The sequence below is a fragment of the Tenrec ecaudatus genome, chromosome 16, assembly GCF_050624435.1.
Source record: "Tenrec ecaudatus isolate mTenEca1 chromosome 16, mTenEca1.hap1, whole genome shotgun sequence".
NCBI lineage: Eukaryota > Metazoa > Chordata > Mammalia > Afrosoricida > Tenrecidae > Tenrec > Tenrec ecaudatus.
Window position 1 is genome coordinate 63,342,856 of NC_134545.1, and position 15,533 is coordinate 63,358,388.

Consider the following 15,533-nt stretch of genomic DNA (forward strand, 5'->3'; position numbering starts at 1 on the left):
GTAGGCGGTGAACTGCTCACCTCAAGGCCAGCAGTTCAAACCCCATTGCTCCATGGGTCAATGTTGATGCTGTCTGCTACTGTCAAAATGGGCAGCACAGGAGTCGAATTGGTTCTGTGGTATCCTCACGTTGAACACTGTTGTGTAATAATGAGAGCCTGTGACAGATCCCAAGACAGGCTGATCTGTAGGATCAGAATCTCAGCATAGCTTCTTAGGAACTTACATGACTTTGCTGAGTCTTGGTTCATCTATTTACAAGTGGAACCGACAATTATAGTGACTTCTTACATAAAGTTCGCATGTAAAATGTTTCATAGACGTGAGCGAACCTAAGTAGTTCTTAGCCTTCAACCTAGGTGGCTACCCCATAATAGTCCCTGCTTTGTCAGAAACTGAAAATTATCTGTTAATTAACCGCTGAGTTCTTCTATGTACAGCCACAGACCCCAATCTCACTCCTAATGGCCATCTTAACTCTGAGTCAGTTCTGACTCATAGTGGCCCTATAGGGCACAAGAGAACTTTGTGAGATTCTGAGATGAAATGTTTCGGAGTAGAAGCCTTGTCTTTCTCTCCAGGAGTTTCTAGTGGTTTCAAACTGCTGACCTTGTGGTTAGCAGTACCACATGTAACCCATGGCTCCCAACGGGTACCTCAAACTCAAACCAAACCCACTGCCATCGAGTCGATGCCAACTCACAGCAATCTGGTAGGCAGGGTAGAACTAACTGCCTCTTGGGGTTTCTGTTATGGTAACTCTATGGGAGTAGAAAGCCCTGTCTTTCTCCTGAGGAGCAGCTGGTGGTTTTGAACTGCTGAGCTTGTTTGTGGTTAGCAGCCCAGTGCATAATCCACCATAGTACCAGGGCTCCCCAAAGCCCCCTAGCGGCAGCCTATTTTGGAAGAGGATGTCTCCTGGCACCTCTATGAACCCGAGCAGAGGCAGCACCTACTCCTAACCACTCACATGTGCAGTTGGATGGGTTTGGGATCAGAAGGGAAAGCAGGCTCCGGCTCTCTAAAAGCCTGTGGTATAATCAGAACCTTGCTTGTCACAGGAAACAGGGCTTCCCCTCGCCCTTCCTGCCAGGGTGCCAGGCTGTGGTTAGAGAGCTTTGACATGTCAGTTGGCTCTAATGGGTTGCTGTGTGCAAGACTTCCCTTCCTGGCAGCCTGAATGTCGACTCAATAGCACCTACTGCTCATTTTGGAAGCTGAGCCCTTGCTGGTCCTGTGCCCTATGCTGATGCCCGGGTATAGCATCCACTTCTCCTGCCACGGTGACTGCACCATTCACACTCCTTACCCTCCATTGGTTTTTCACCTTGACCAACATTGGTCTCATGGCCCTAGAAATAAGGCTGCTTCTGCAGACGTCCACCTTCAGTGGAACTGGAACCAATACCAAGGGTTTAAGTAGAAAGAAAATGTTTTGAAAATGATGATGGCAACAAATATACAAGTGTGCTTGACACAATGGATGGATGGATGGATTGTGATAAGAGATGTACAAGCCTCCAATAAAATGATTTTAAAAAAAGAATGGGAAGGGACTAGCTAGCCCTGTTTTTTATTTGATGATTAAGGAAATGGAGAACCAGAGGGGAAGGCCAAGAATTACACAGAAAAAGAAAGAAAAAAGTTCTAACCCAAACAGCAAGTCCGGACTTGTATCCCCATTGCAGACATCTCTCTCATCTTTTGAGTCATTTGTAGCAGATCACAAAACTGGCCCAGGAGCACTCCCAGTTATATGGCGCAGGAGCCCCGTTTTCATTGCCTTGCACAAAACCCAGCCTTCTCTGTGCACAGTAACTGGGGACGATTTAACCAAAATGTCTCCGCTCAGAAGCTAGAAGGCTTGAGATTCGCAACTTGTGTAGAAATATTTCAGATGATTTGAGGGCTGCCCACCCCACAAGCTTCTTTTAGCCTCTTTTAAAAGATCCTTCAAAAGGAGGGATTTAAAGAATATATTATTTTCTGAAACTGAGCTTAGACTTTAAAATACCTTGTCAGAAAAATGCAGCCTCAAGTTTCTCCTCAGCCCTACATTCAGGAGTAGATAAAGCTCCGTTGTCATTGATGGTCAGTGGCTGATCTGGGTTTTCACCGTATTTCAAAAGGTGGCATAGTGCACAGAGCAGAGCACTCAAGCCACCATTCAAGAGGGCATGCTCTCAGATGGTGACAGAGGATTTTGAGAAACAAATGTCAAGCATGTCTTTATAACCAGACTGTTACTCAGATGCAAGATATTATATCATTAGCCTAAGTCAGCCGTTCAATGACTAGCTTTCCCATCCTGGACTATCTAACAGACCTCGGGAGGGGCCAGACTAAGCTGTGTGGGGTCGGGGTGGGGGGCGCAGAAGGGAGGTTGCAACATGGTAGTGTCTCTGGTCCTGAGCCTGGGGCTTCACAGTGGAAAGCAGACTCTCCGATCTGATCGATCTTAGGAGCGGGGTCTCCTCAATCCCGTAGAACAGTGTGGGGTGTTTACATCGCTCCCTACCTGATTGACTCGTGCCTTGTGTCTCATCACGCACACACCTTATACCGTAAACTCTGGAAGGCCCTCTCAGAGGGGCACGCGTCTGTGCATTTTCACCCCTGTGCACTGGAGAGTTGGCCATCTCCCTATGCCCCCTACCCGCCCCCATGATGACCTACTGCTATCGAGGCATAGATTTTGTGGAGCCGTCACGAAGTCGGCGTGGCAGGGTCTGGAAAGCAGATTACTAACACTGCCTGCCTTTGGTCCATGGCGTTTCCGACCACGCCATGTTGACCATCACTGTGCATTGCTTATATGCCCTCAGGTCTAGGCAACCATTCCTCCCTCTCCTTGGGCTGGCCTTCATTGTCAAGAACGCTTCTTCCTGGTCCACAGTAGGAGAGGAGCAGGCTGGCTGCCCTTCTCACCGTGGTTCTCTGTTCTCTGCTCAGTCTTGAGGAGTACCTGTAGATCCCGGTGAACAATTTCTCGTGACGGAGCTGTAAGCTTCTGAAATAAACATGTCCTCATCACTACAGACCAGGAGTGATCAGCTAGTTAATACACGACATAGAGCCTCATCTGTGTGCTTGCCCAGCAAGCAATAAATAGCATGTGCTCCTTTGGAGGGCTGGTGGCCCTATCCCCACGACCCCAATGCTGGCGGCAGCAGCAGCCGCTGCCGTCATGCCTGCAACTACCTAACAGGTCTCTAGTGCTTAGAATGTGCCTGGACCCGTGCTTCCCCTGCATTCGCTGAGATGCCATTACATCGATGAGGAAGCCATGGTACAGAGACGTGGAATGACATGCCCAGGGTCACTGTATTAAACTCTCTGTGCTGCCGTAGCAAAGAGCCACGAAGTTGGTAGCGTGAGCCGCTGGAACATAGTCTCCCACAGCGTGGGCGCTGCATTGGCTACCCACCTGAAACTGGGCTGCCTGCAGGGCCATGCCATTTCCGAAGGCTCTCAACAAGAAACTGCCCTGTCGGTTCTAGTTTCTGATGGCTGTGAGCCCTCGCTCGGCGATCCCGGACTTGTAGATGCATGATTCCATCTCCGCTTTTGTGTTCACATGGTCTCCTCCCCTTTGTCCCTGCCTATTAGAAGGACTCTGTCATTGTATAAGAGCCGAGCCTAATCCAACGTGACATTTAGCTTGATTACATTTGAAAACACCTTATTTCCAAACGAACCCACATTTATACATTTTAGAGTTTGGACTTCAACACATTTGGGGCACACAATTTAACCCATAACAGTCATCCACACATGATTACATTTCATTATAATACTAGCCTAGTAGGCTACTGTCTATAAATAGTGAAAGGCTTAGAAACTTGGGGGCTTTCCTTGATGAACTGATTTCTTTAGAACTATTGGCAGATGTCAGAGATGCTAGAATGCATTTTAAGTCGGACTTGACTAAAGCCTACATGGAAGCAGCACACCAGACTGTGATAATGAGATGGTATTGGGTATCAGGCATCAGAAGACCCTAAATCAACAAATATATTGATGTGAATGAGGAGGGTCAGAGTGGAGATCCAAAGCTCAGTTGTGACAATAGGTGATTCTTTCACAGAAGGGTCGCGAGAAAGGAACGAGCAAGCCAGGGTGCAGCATAGCACTGACTACATATATGTTCCTCTAGTTCTTTAATGCTTCCCCCCACCCCCACCACTGGTATGACCCCAGATGTACCTTACTATCTGGCTAGACTAGAGCATGTACAGATAAGAGCTCTGGACACATGGAATCCAGGACCAAGAACCCTCGCAGGAAGAGTAATGGGAGTAGTGATATCATGAGGTTAGGGAGAGTGGGGGGGGGGGAGAAGGGAGAGAAACAGGGAACTGACTGTGATAGATGTATTTCCCCCTACTCCCCACCCCACCTCCAGAGGTCAAACAACAGAGACATGGGAGGAGACAGCGGACTATGTGAGATTTTAAACTAATAATTTATCATTTATCATCGGATCCATAAGGGTGAGAGGGTAGGGGAGGGAGGGAAAAAGAGGAGCTGACAGTAAGGGCTCAAAGCAGAAAGAAAAGGTTCTGAAAACGATGATGGCAGCATATGTACAGATGTGCTTGATACAATGGATGTATGGATTGTTATTAAAGCTGTAAGAGCCTCCAATACAATGATTTATTTTTGAAAAGTTGGACCTAATAGATAAAATCTTCTAGTTTGCTTGTCTGTATTCTTCAAGAAGGTTGCAATAATGCCCCATTTGACCCTTATTTCTACTAGATCGGGTCCTATCTTGAAATAGAGGATCCTATGGTGCAGTGGATTATGAATTTGGCTATTAAACACAAGGTTAGCAGTTCAAAACCACCAGGTACTCGAGGGAGAAAAGCGAGGGTTTCTAGTCCTGTAATGAGTCACAGAAATCCTTGGGGGGCAGTTTTACCTTCTCCCTATGAGTTGGATTGACTCAGTGGCTGTGGATAACGAGTGAGTAGATCTACTTCATTGTTTGACCCAATTGAATCAATTTTCTTTCAGAGTCTAAGGAATTCCGTCTCCCAGGTAGGATAATTTACTTCAGTGCCAAAGACAATTGGGCATTTCAAGCGCGCGAGAGTCAGGGTGCACAGATGAAGAGTGACGTGGTACTGGCGTGTGGCCTGTGGGTGACCCACTGTTGGCGAGGGCTCGGATAAAGGAGGCCCTGGCCTGCTTAGAAAGATGGCCCAGGGCAAGGATGAGAGAGGAAGTTGAGAATGGTTGCTCTCTTTTCCATTTCTTTCCCACGTTTTTATGTTCTACAACTTTCTTTGTGTGAAACAGCTATTTACCAATTTTGCTTTCATTGTGTCTCTTCCTCCCCCTCCCCCTCCTTCCCTGTTTCCCTTCCACCCCGACATTTCCCTCTCCTGGTAGCCTTCACATGGTGACAAGACTTCTAATCCGGAGGTCCTGAAATGGATGAATGACTTGGCTAAAGGTCGTAAGCAGCTCAAAGGTAAATGTCAACTAAGGGGATTTTTCCGGAAACAAAGCCGTGACCACAGTAACCATGTGCTCCAGGACCTTTGATTCAGCCCTACGTGGGGCCTCTTGAGCCTTGTTTCCCACCTTCATTGGGGTCCTAGCTGAAAATAAAGGGTCCTGGCTGTCCTTCAAGGAGCCCAGGCAGTTCTGTGGCTGCTAACCAGAAAGTCAATGGTTTTGAACCCACAGGCCATGTCATGGGAGAAAGATGTACTTGTCTGCTTCCATATTTACAGCCTTGGAAAACCCCGTAAGATGGTAGTGGCTTACTTGTTAGATTGCTTTAATCTTCTTAGAGAGAAAGGCAGGTGATTCACTTTAATGCCAGGAACATTTCAATGAGTGAATAATAATCTTCCCAGATTATTGAATCATTGGATATTAGAAACAGAAGAGCCCTGAGAAAATGTGCAGTCCAATACCCCCTTGCACAAATAAGTGATATCTACACAGAGAGACAGCTTATGTGGCCAGGAAGCGGTGAAGCTGGCTACAAAGCTCCGGTCTCCTGCCTCCTAACCCAGCTTCCTTCCCTCCGCACCCCACTCTGGAGATGGCAGGACAAAGGGCAATCAGCTCAGAAACGCACTTTTGAAAGACTATCATCGTTACAGACAAAATTCTACTGTCTCCTGTATTTCTTTTTATTTCAACATTTAAGAGGCATGGAGTTTTCCCAGTAGGCATGTACAAGGAACTGTGGTGGCAATGGGGCTTATGTGTTGGGATTTTAACTACAAGGTCAGTAGTTCAAACCCACTATGTAAGAAAGATGAGGCTTTCTGATCCTGTGAAGATTTACAGCCTCTAAACTCAAAGGTCCAGTTCTGTTCTGTCCTAAAGAGTCACTATGAGTCAAAATTGACTTGCTGTCAGGTACATTTTTTGTTTTGTTTTTAGGTTTATCAATGTAGCATTTAAACACAAGGTCAAAGCCTACCAACAAAACAAAACATAAACATCAAACAAACAAAATGGCCCATGTAAGTGAGAAACCAGTTAGTTTTTTAATTCAAATGAATAGTCCCCTAGCATATTCAAAGATAGAATTTTCTGATAAATCCCAGGTGGGCTGTTCATTTTCAATGATCTGGTCTTATATAAGGAGGCCGGATGGGGCTGTCAGGGGAGAGGTGGACTGCTAACCACAAAGTCAGCAGTTCAAACCCAAGCTCTTTGAGGGAAAGATGTTCCCACAAAGATTTACAGCCTTGGAAACCTCAGACTCTACTTAATGGCAAGGTTTTTCTTTTACGTGTGTGCACATTTTTTTAATGCTTATATAATGAGCCCTTTTGGCAAAACAGTATAGTGGCCGGCTGCTATTCAAAAAGCCAGCTCAAGCCCAGTCACGCGACAGGAGAGAAGCGCTGGGGAGCTGCTTCTGTAAGGATTTCTTCCCCTGAGCCCCGTGAGGACACAGTTCTGCTCCGTCTCAGAGGGCCACTGTGGTGCTGTCCTGTGGGCTCGGGATCAACTAGACAGAACACAACAACGTACACATACAAAGCAAGGTTGCAGCAATGGTGACTCGTGGATTTTAAGAGCTGCCATTACGGTCACCTGTGAGATCTGTCAAATTAGGGTCAGCACTCCCTTCTGCTGTTCTCGGTCCCATCTTCTGAGGTGTCTTCTACTTGATCCCACAACTTTTAAAATAAGGAAATAATTCCTTGATCGTAGAGTTTCAGGTGGCGCTGTCCTGTAAGTGCAGGACTGCCAACCACGAGGTGGGTAGTTCAAGCCCATCAAGCTCCTCTGGAAAAAGATGAGTTTATCTGGGTCCATAATGTTTTACAGCCCCAGGAAGCCTGTATAAGGTCACTCATGAGTCAGACTCACCTCAATGGCAATGGGGTGGTAGGCTCGGGACAACACAGGTAGGGGGACATTTGGAGGTCAGGGTCAAGAATCCACCTCCAGCACACATTCTCTTCTGCAATCTGGACTACTCAGTATTTCCACGTGATCCTCTATCTTCATGAGGTCTCCGTTTCAGAGTCTGTTTACAACTGATTGCGAGCGGATGCCGTTTGCCCCTATGACCAAAGATGTCCTTCCTCCATGGAATGCTACCATTGGCACTGTTCATTGTCAGCCTCTGGAGACCAGGAAAGGGGATTCCTGAAGGGCTCTCTGTTCTTATCGAGTGTGTTGTCCTTGCCCATGCTAACTGATGGCATTTCTCTCAGAACTAAAACTGAAGCTATCAGAGGAACAAGGGAGTGCTCCCAAAGGCCCCCGTAGAAACCTGTCCTGTGACCATCCCGCTGTCCTCAGAGAGAACGGGAAACCAGAAGCTGCAGGTCCTGAGCCAAGCTCCTCTGGAGAAGAGACCTCAGATGCGGTGTTGAAATGCTTGAAGGAGAAGACAGAGCAACTTCTGCCCCAGGAGGATGCTAAGGTACCTCATTTTATTATCCTCGGGCTGTTGTATTCCACCTGCAATAATGAAATCGTGGCTTTGACCATTTTATCTGAGCACCACCTGAACATAAAGTCAGATGAATTCCTAGTAGGATCCTTGGTGGCACACATAATTAGCAATTAGCTATTAACCAAAAGGTTAGTGGTTTGAGCCCACGCAATGACACAGTGGAAGAAAGTCCCAGTGATCCGATTCCACAAAAATTATAGCCAAGGAAACCCTATAGAGTCTACTCTGACACACACAGGGTTGACTGAGTCAGAATCAATGACAGTAGGCTTGTTTAATTATTCACTTGTTTTATGAGTTCCTGATGAGCTACAGGCCTTGATTCCATGCCTGTATTTTTGAAGTGATTTGCTGGCGTGTATTGATTGGAAGCAAATAACCAACAACAATAGAGTATGCATAACCCTCCTTCCCCCATGAAGATAAACAAGTACGTCCAAGACCAGACAACAATTTCCTAAAAGGAAAGCATTCATGTGACCGTCTCATCCCCATGCTTTATATGGGAAAAAATGAGAAAGCTGGGGAAAGGTTTACACAGTGAGGAAAGTGCTTTATCTTCAAGATACAGAGTTTCTTGTGGCTAATCCAGTTGGAACTCAAGACACGTGCTTTAGATAGCTTAGTTTTGAAGTCTCTGTGAGATATCTAGATAGAGGTCTCAATTAGCATTTGGATATATGAATCTGGAACTTTCAAAAAATTATATTTTACAAAGCCGAGCCAGTAGCCTCCTCCCCCTGCATATCTGTGCTTATATTTCACATAGTCCCCAAAGCTTGACTAAGGTCCTCCTGTTCCGGCTCTCAGGCTGGAGATTTGAGTTTTGTTTTGTTTTTTGAGTAAGAGTTACAGCTACCCTATCATAGCTCTGGATATATGCCTTACCATTTTCCATCTTGCACACTACACTTTAAACTTGCCTTAATAGAGATGCAGTCAACGTTTGCTGGGTGAATTAACAGATGGACAGTTGAAGGAAGCAAAAAACATCCTTACGGTGCAATGAACTCTTCCGAAGAAGAATGATGCTTCTACCTGTTGGAGCAAACCTGTGGCCTTAATCATAAGCTGTCAACATATACCAAACCCTGATATGTTCCCCATTTATTTCTGGACCAATCCTTTATGATATACAAGGAAGAATGGGCCCCGGCCACCTCTGCATTCCTGAAATCCCTTGAGATTCAAGATCTCCCAATATACGTTGCCTTTCCCTCCACCCAAATTAATGATAGCTTCTTATTTTAAAAAAATGTATGCTTTAACCAATTCACAATAAAAGGTCCCCCCTCTTTTAAAAAGTCTACTCTTTCCATGAGAGCATTGCCTTTTAAAATGACTAACATTGCTAGTAATCTCAAGTTCACCTCGTTTGGGAGCTCAGCTCACAGTAAGCATGCCTGACTGTGTACCGGGAACATTCATACATGACAACTGATTAAGGGATCATCATTGGGCCCATTAGAAAGTTAGGGTTCAGAGACTATATAATTTCTGCCTTCAAAACAGCTTACAAGTTTTGAAGGCCATTATCCAAACTCAGGCCCTTGGGTTTCAAGGTTAAGGCTACTATTACTGAACTGCCAGGTTTATCAGTTCCCTTTGTGTGCTTATCTTCCTTACTGACTTTACACATTATTAGTTCGGTCAAATGGTCACACTTGTTCCATATATTGTGGGAACAGAGGCATAGAAATAGGTTTGCATCACTTACTCTTGAGAGAGAAGGAAATTTACTTCTCTCCTGAACAAAGAAGTCGCTGGGGAGATGAGTGAAGAGACTTTTACTGATGAATCCCAATGATTTGCTACCAGGAAAGCATGCATGCATGGCCCAGCGGCAGGGGTGGAGGAAAACAAGTGCAGTGTTTGGGAAAACTCGGACACTGTGGCATCTCTTGCCCCCAGAATGATGTCGGGGGTTCCCAAAAGGAAAAACCCTGGGACAACCATTCTTCAGTCTAACTTCCTTTCCCGGCAGTCTTTTTAAAGGAATATATATTAAAATCTAGGCAATGTACTATAAATAAAACAACAAAAAAACACCCCAAACAAAACTGCAAACCTGTTTTTCTGGGTGCTGTTGCGTTGATCACAATTCAGGCGACCCCATGCAGCGGCGTACACAGTTCATAGGCTTTTCTTGGCTGTAAACGTCATGCAATCAGCTCTACCTTGCTGAGTCCCAGAAAACTTTCGGGTGGATTTGAGGTATTAACCTTTCAGTTAGTAGCTAGTTACCACTGCGCCGCTGGGACTCAATAGAGAGATGCCAATAACATGTACAGGTAGCACTTTCTGCAGTGCTCTCTATGTTATAAGTCCCAGTGAAATGGTACATTCCAGTGAGGTCAGGGACGGAGGTGGGGTGGGGGCGGGGAGGGATAGGGAGTGCAGACTAAACTGAGTGACAGTCAGAGAGGGTGACACCAGTTCTGTTTGTGTGGTGTTTCAGCAGAAATGGATTTTTTATCTAAAATGATCCCGTTTGTTATAACAAAAATGTTTTGTCACACCTACACGGCTCAATCGCCAAGTTAATTTACTTTTTGAAACTTGAGCGTTGGAACTGTCATTACCACCCAATGGCAACAGTGCTCCACAATGTGTGCTCTTGCTGTGCCTGTTGTTAGTGGCATTGCTGCCAGCGTCTTTATAGTCACTGGTTTTTGTCGCATTTTCTGGTGTTTTTAGCTACAATGTTGTGGTAAGTGGTATTTGTGAACCTTTATCAAAATTACTTTTTTTTAAGAAAATGAAGTAATTAAAGGAAAAGGAGAAAAAAATTAAAAGGCTTCTGTTCAGCTACTAACAATGTAACCTATAATTTTGTAACTCAATGTAGAGTTTGCAAAAATGTTACTCATATAATCTAAGAAATATTACCTTTAAGTAATTTACAACTATATTACTCATATATTATTCTGTGTCTTAAGTTGACTTTAATCAGCCAAAATTCTGTTTAGCGTGGTATGGGAGGATGTCCCTCAGTGGGCGAATTACCATACAAGGTGATCCCAATCCTACTGACACCATTTTAATATTTCAGTGTTTTCTGAACAGGTTAGAATACAATCTTTTTCTCTATCATATGTTAACATGCCTGTTAACATATGATGGATTTTTTTTCATAGAACAATGTCATGACTAAGCACATATCATAAAAATGGTTTGGCAAGAAAGTTAAAAACTCATGAAGTCAATACTTACAAGGCTTCTATACAAAGTGTTATTTATACTCCGCCTAACGAGACCAGGAAGTCTCAAATTATAGTTTGGGTCACTGAGATGAAGGCTTTAAAATGGAGTTTGGGTTTTTTTTGTTTTTGTTTTTCATAAAGAGCTGAGTTAATAGATGAGTAGTGGAAATGGAACTTTGAGTTTGGGTTATGAGAATTTATAGAAACATATGATGTGATGTGTTCTCAAAAATTCTATTTGGGTCCAGAAGACTGTGCTATATAGGAAAGTTACGGCTCAGAAAAGAGAGAGAAAAGTTCAAGGAAAGGGGCTGTCAATAGGGAGCAGCAATGTCTTCAGGGTCGTGTGACAATAACTGGAAAACCTAAAGTAGATACATGCTTGAGCCATTTTGTTCTCCCTACAGTTCTCTTCAGGGGAATCCGGGAAGCAGAACTGGACAGTATTTGGGGTCATATGGACTTTGCTAAAAGATGCCTGGGTGATTCTGCAATGATGGTCACTGGGGTAGAACACTGTTTCCCAAATGTATCTGGCCTACTATTACTCTACCCTTTTCAGAGAGACAAAAAAAATTACTTAGTACCCCCCCCCTTAGCAATTAAAAACTTTTGAACTGTAATCCATAATCCAGGATAAAGGGAAGGTATCAGCGTTTGCAGCACCCCCTGAATCATTTCAGTGTCCCCCACCAGGCAGGGCTGTCCACTTAGGAAACACTGGTGTGGAGGCTATTTATAGTACATACATTGCAGATCAATACAGGGTGTACAATGGGGGGAAAACTGAAAACTAAGCGAAGCAGGGTAGTCTGGTTACTTTGGATAGACAATGATAAATTGAGCAAGGTATTTAAATTGTATGCATGGCATGACTTAGTGAAAAATATTGCTTATGGAGGGTCTTACAATAGAGGGTCATTGAATGGTCAGTGGACGTAGAGGCTATGGAATTTTTTACTTGCAATAAACCTTGTAACTCAAACCTCCTTGAATAGGTAGGAAATTAAAGCTTCAAAGAAGTTAACTGATGTGTCCAGGATTACTATCTTAGGCTGGTTTCTCTAGAGGAGCAAACCTAGTGAGTAGGTAGATAGATAGATAGATAGATAGATAGATAGATAGATAGATAGATAGATAGATAGATAGATAGATAGATATTTCAAGGAAATGGCTCACACAGAATGGAAGCTCAGTAGTCCCATATCCATGAGTCAGGAGTCAGGCCGGAAGCTTCTCCTGACTTGTGGCTCCAGGAACTGATATACCCAAATCAGTAGATCTGGCAGAAGGCTGCTGGCTCATGGGGATGCAAAGTTGGTGAATCCCAAAATCTGCATGTCAAGATGCATACTGCTGGCTCATGCCCTAAAAACCAGAGGTCAGATGACATGTAGCATGCAGAAACAAGAAAGGGCAAGCTTTGCTGGAACATCCATTTGTACTGGATGCAGTCCAAACACACACACACACACACACACACACACACATACACCCCCCCCCCCACCCAGCCCCAACTCTTCCTTTTTGGTAACTGATTGGCTGCTCACATTCTACCACAAAATGAAGGATAACATCTGACAACCCCTGAGAATCATGTCTTAGTCAAGCTGATACACAGACATACCCAGCACAACTACCCAGCTAGTTGATGTCACGGCTAGCTAGCAAATCAGCTTAACATCCAAACATCCAATGATGAAGACCTGGGCAAGGTTGGTCCAGATCAGATAGATATTTCAGAAGAAAAATGGTCTTGTTCACCTATTGCTTTGGGGTTTGTTTCTGTTTCTGCAAATGAAGATGTCATGACAGAGGAGGGGGGTACTCCTCACTATTGAGTAGGGTCCAGAACCGCTTCATTCTGGTTGGGCTCCCTGGCGAGAGTTTGCATTTCCACCCCAGATACACTGAATCAGGATCTGCAGTTGAACAAAATCCCTAGTTGATTCTTAGGTTTACATCCTGATGTACAAAGGAAGTAGTTCAAAGCCTTGCTACTTAGGTGTGAAGACTCCAAACTCCCAACCAAGCCCCCTGCCACTGAGTGAATTCCGACTCAGTAGCCCTTTAAGAAGGAATAGAGCTACTCCTTAGGTCGTTCAAGCCGTCTTTCTCAGATGTGTGTAGGGGGAGGGAGCTTGTAGGTTTAACGGGATGGTGGATATTTCCTTCAGCAGAGTGCTATAACGAACGACTGTGCCATCAGGATCCTTGACGGTGCCGCCAGGAAGCTTTAGAGCTCTTTCTACACTTGAGCCTCGTCTCTACGAAACTTTTCCTGAAAGCCAATTGGCAAGTCTGTTATAGTTAGTTGCGCATGGGGCTAACCTTAAGCTTTGCAGTTCAAACTCTTCAGTCGCCTGAGGGAGACAGATGCGGCTTTCCGTTCCTGTAAAGAACCCCTGGGAGCACTTCTGCCGGGTCACTACAGTCTTAGTCAATTCAGTGGCAGTGGGCTTGGGGTTTGTTTGGGCTGCATAATACTTTGTACACTATATTCCTTTTGCTAAGTACTGTTATAATAGTCTAGTTTTTAAACTAAATTTAAGTTTAAATTTAAATTCTATATTATAATATTTTAATAAATGGCTTCAAGCCACTTATTTATTTTTGCCCACTAAAAACAATGATGTCTGGATATTTGCCTGAGAGAGGAACAATAATTAATTTCATGTTTTTCAGGTAACTAAGCAAGACAAGAACCTCATAAAGCCTCTTTACGACCGATACAGAATTATCAAGCAAATCTTATCAACACCTTCCCTTATCCCAACAATTGTAAGTCAGGATGCCTGTACTAACTAGAAACCTGTGCTGGTGCCGGTGTTGATGTTTAGTTAGGGAAACAGCATTCTGAGTCACGAAAGCACACTATACGCTTCTAATATGGCCAGTTGTTTCTAAACATAGAAACATGGCTTCTCTCGGCCCCAATACTATACTTCGGAGCAGTTGGTAATTGGAACCACTTGTACTTACAGTGCAATTAGGACTGTCTCATATTTGATGTCCCTTTTAACAGTTGCTTCTACTCACTTGAGTGAGAAGACATCATTTATCAGTTTGGCTTTGTCTAATGCTAGGCCAGCTAAAGCCTTCCTATTTTTTTTGTATGTTGGTTAATTCTGCTCCTTTAATAAGGGGCAGAATGTTCCTTGATATAATGTGGTGTTTGTGTTAGGTGTCATTTGACCCTTTCAGTAGCATATAGACATGTAGAGATAAAGAATGATTTATGGCAATGCAGAACTCAAGAAGCTCCATAAATCCTACTCCAAAAATATCAAAACATTTGCTTGAGAGACCAATATAAAAAAGAATAAATGACAAATCTCAATTTATTTAAATTTATTTTATACTTACATATTTTTAAAGACATAAGCATAATGATTCAGTCTTTAATTTTTTGCTGTTTAAAGTGGGGTATGTTTTCTAATATTCCTTTAAGAAAATCTTTGGGTTATCATAAGGAGTATCAGAACATATAAAGGACCGACTCTGCTTAGCTCTGGCCTTCAGAGCTCTTCATGTCGGTGTCAATTTGCTACGAGCCCACTGTGCTAGCATGTGACAGTCTGTCTGTTGTCCACCTCCTTTAACCTATACCACTGGGGTGAAGGTAGGCCCCACAAGGTTTGGGTCAGGGAGGAATCACTTGGCAAGATCGTTCAGATCTTTGATTCTGTAAACACGGATAAACTTGGTGTGCATTTCAGCCTGACATGCTTACCTCTTTGCACATCAACTTCTGCGAGGTTTTTCATGCAACCTAAAGTTCATCTTGGTGGCTTTCTTCCTGGACCTTGGTGGGCACGGGGGATCATCTAGTGATTTTCATGATGTCCGTTTATGGCTCCCCTTCCTAGTTTTGCTGCCTACAGTGGCCCTTATCATCTTGTGACCGTACTTAACTGTGTGTGTGATAAGCAGGAGGAAGAGGACTCTGATGAAGACTACCCAGAGGGAAGCCAACAATCTTCTTTGGGCGATCCAGCATCTCACCTCCCCTTTGGTGACTCCCTCACCTATTCCAAGGAGATTGAACTTGGTAGGGCCCTGCTACCAGATGAAAAGAAAGAAGTCAAACCACCAGCCCTCTCCATGTCCAATTTACATGAGGCCACCATGTAAGTGTGAATCATAAATCTGGCATTACATTTGAACTCCTAGGCTGGGATATCTTATAGGTGAATATGAAGCTTAAAAGTGCTATTCACTCATTGCCATCGAATCAATTCTGACTTGTGTGACTATACAACACAGGGTAGAACTGCCCCTGTGGGTTTCAAAGACTGTAACTCTTTACAGCCTCCTTTGTCTCCCTGTGGGACGCTTGTGGTTTTGAACTAGTGACTTAATGCATTATGCCCAGTGCATAATCA

At 44.2% G+C, this 15,533-nt stretch overlaps 1 protein-coding gene across 1 annotated transcript in view; it reads left to right on the plus strand.

Annotated features, from left to right (window-relative positions):
* Nucleotides 1–15,533, plus strand: part of FAM13C (family with sequence similarity 13 member C) — a 153,822-nt gene that overhangs the window by 133,437 nt on the left and 4,852 nt on the right. Inside the window, exons 9-12 of the mRNA XM_075534251.1 lie at nucleotides 5,398–5,479; nucleotides 7,701–7,912; nucleotides 13,834–13,929; nucleotides 15,082–15,278. Of these exons, the coding sequence (XP_075390366.1) occupies nucleotides 5,398–5,479; nucleotides 7,701–7,912; nucleotides 13,834–13,929; nucleotides 15,082–15,278 (587 nt within the window). The remainder of the gene's footprint in view (nucleotides 1–5,397; nucleotides 5,480–7,700; nucleotides 7,913–13,833; nucleotides 13,930–15,081; nucleotides 15,279–15,533) is intronic.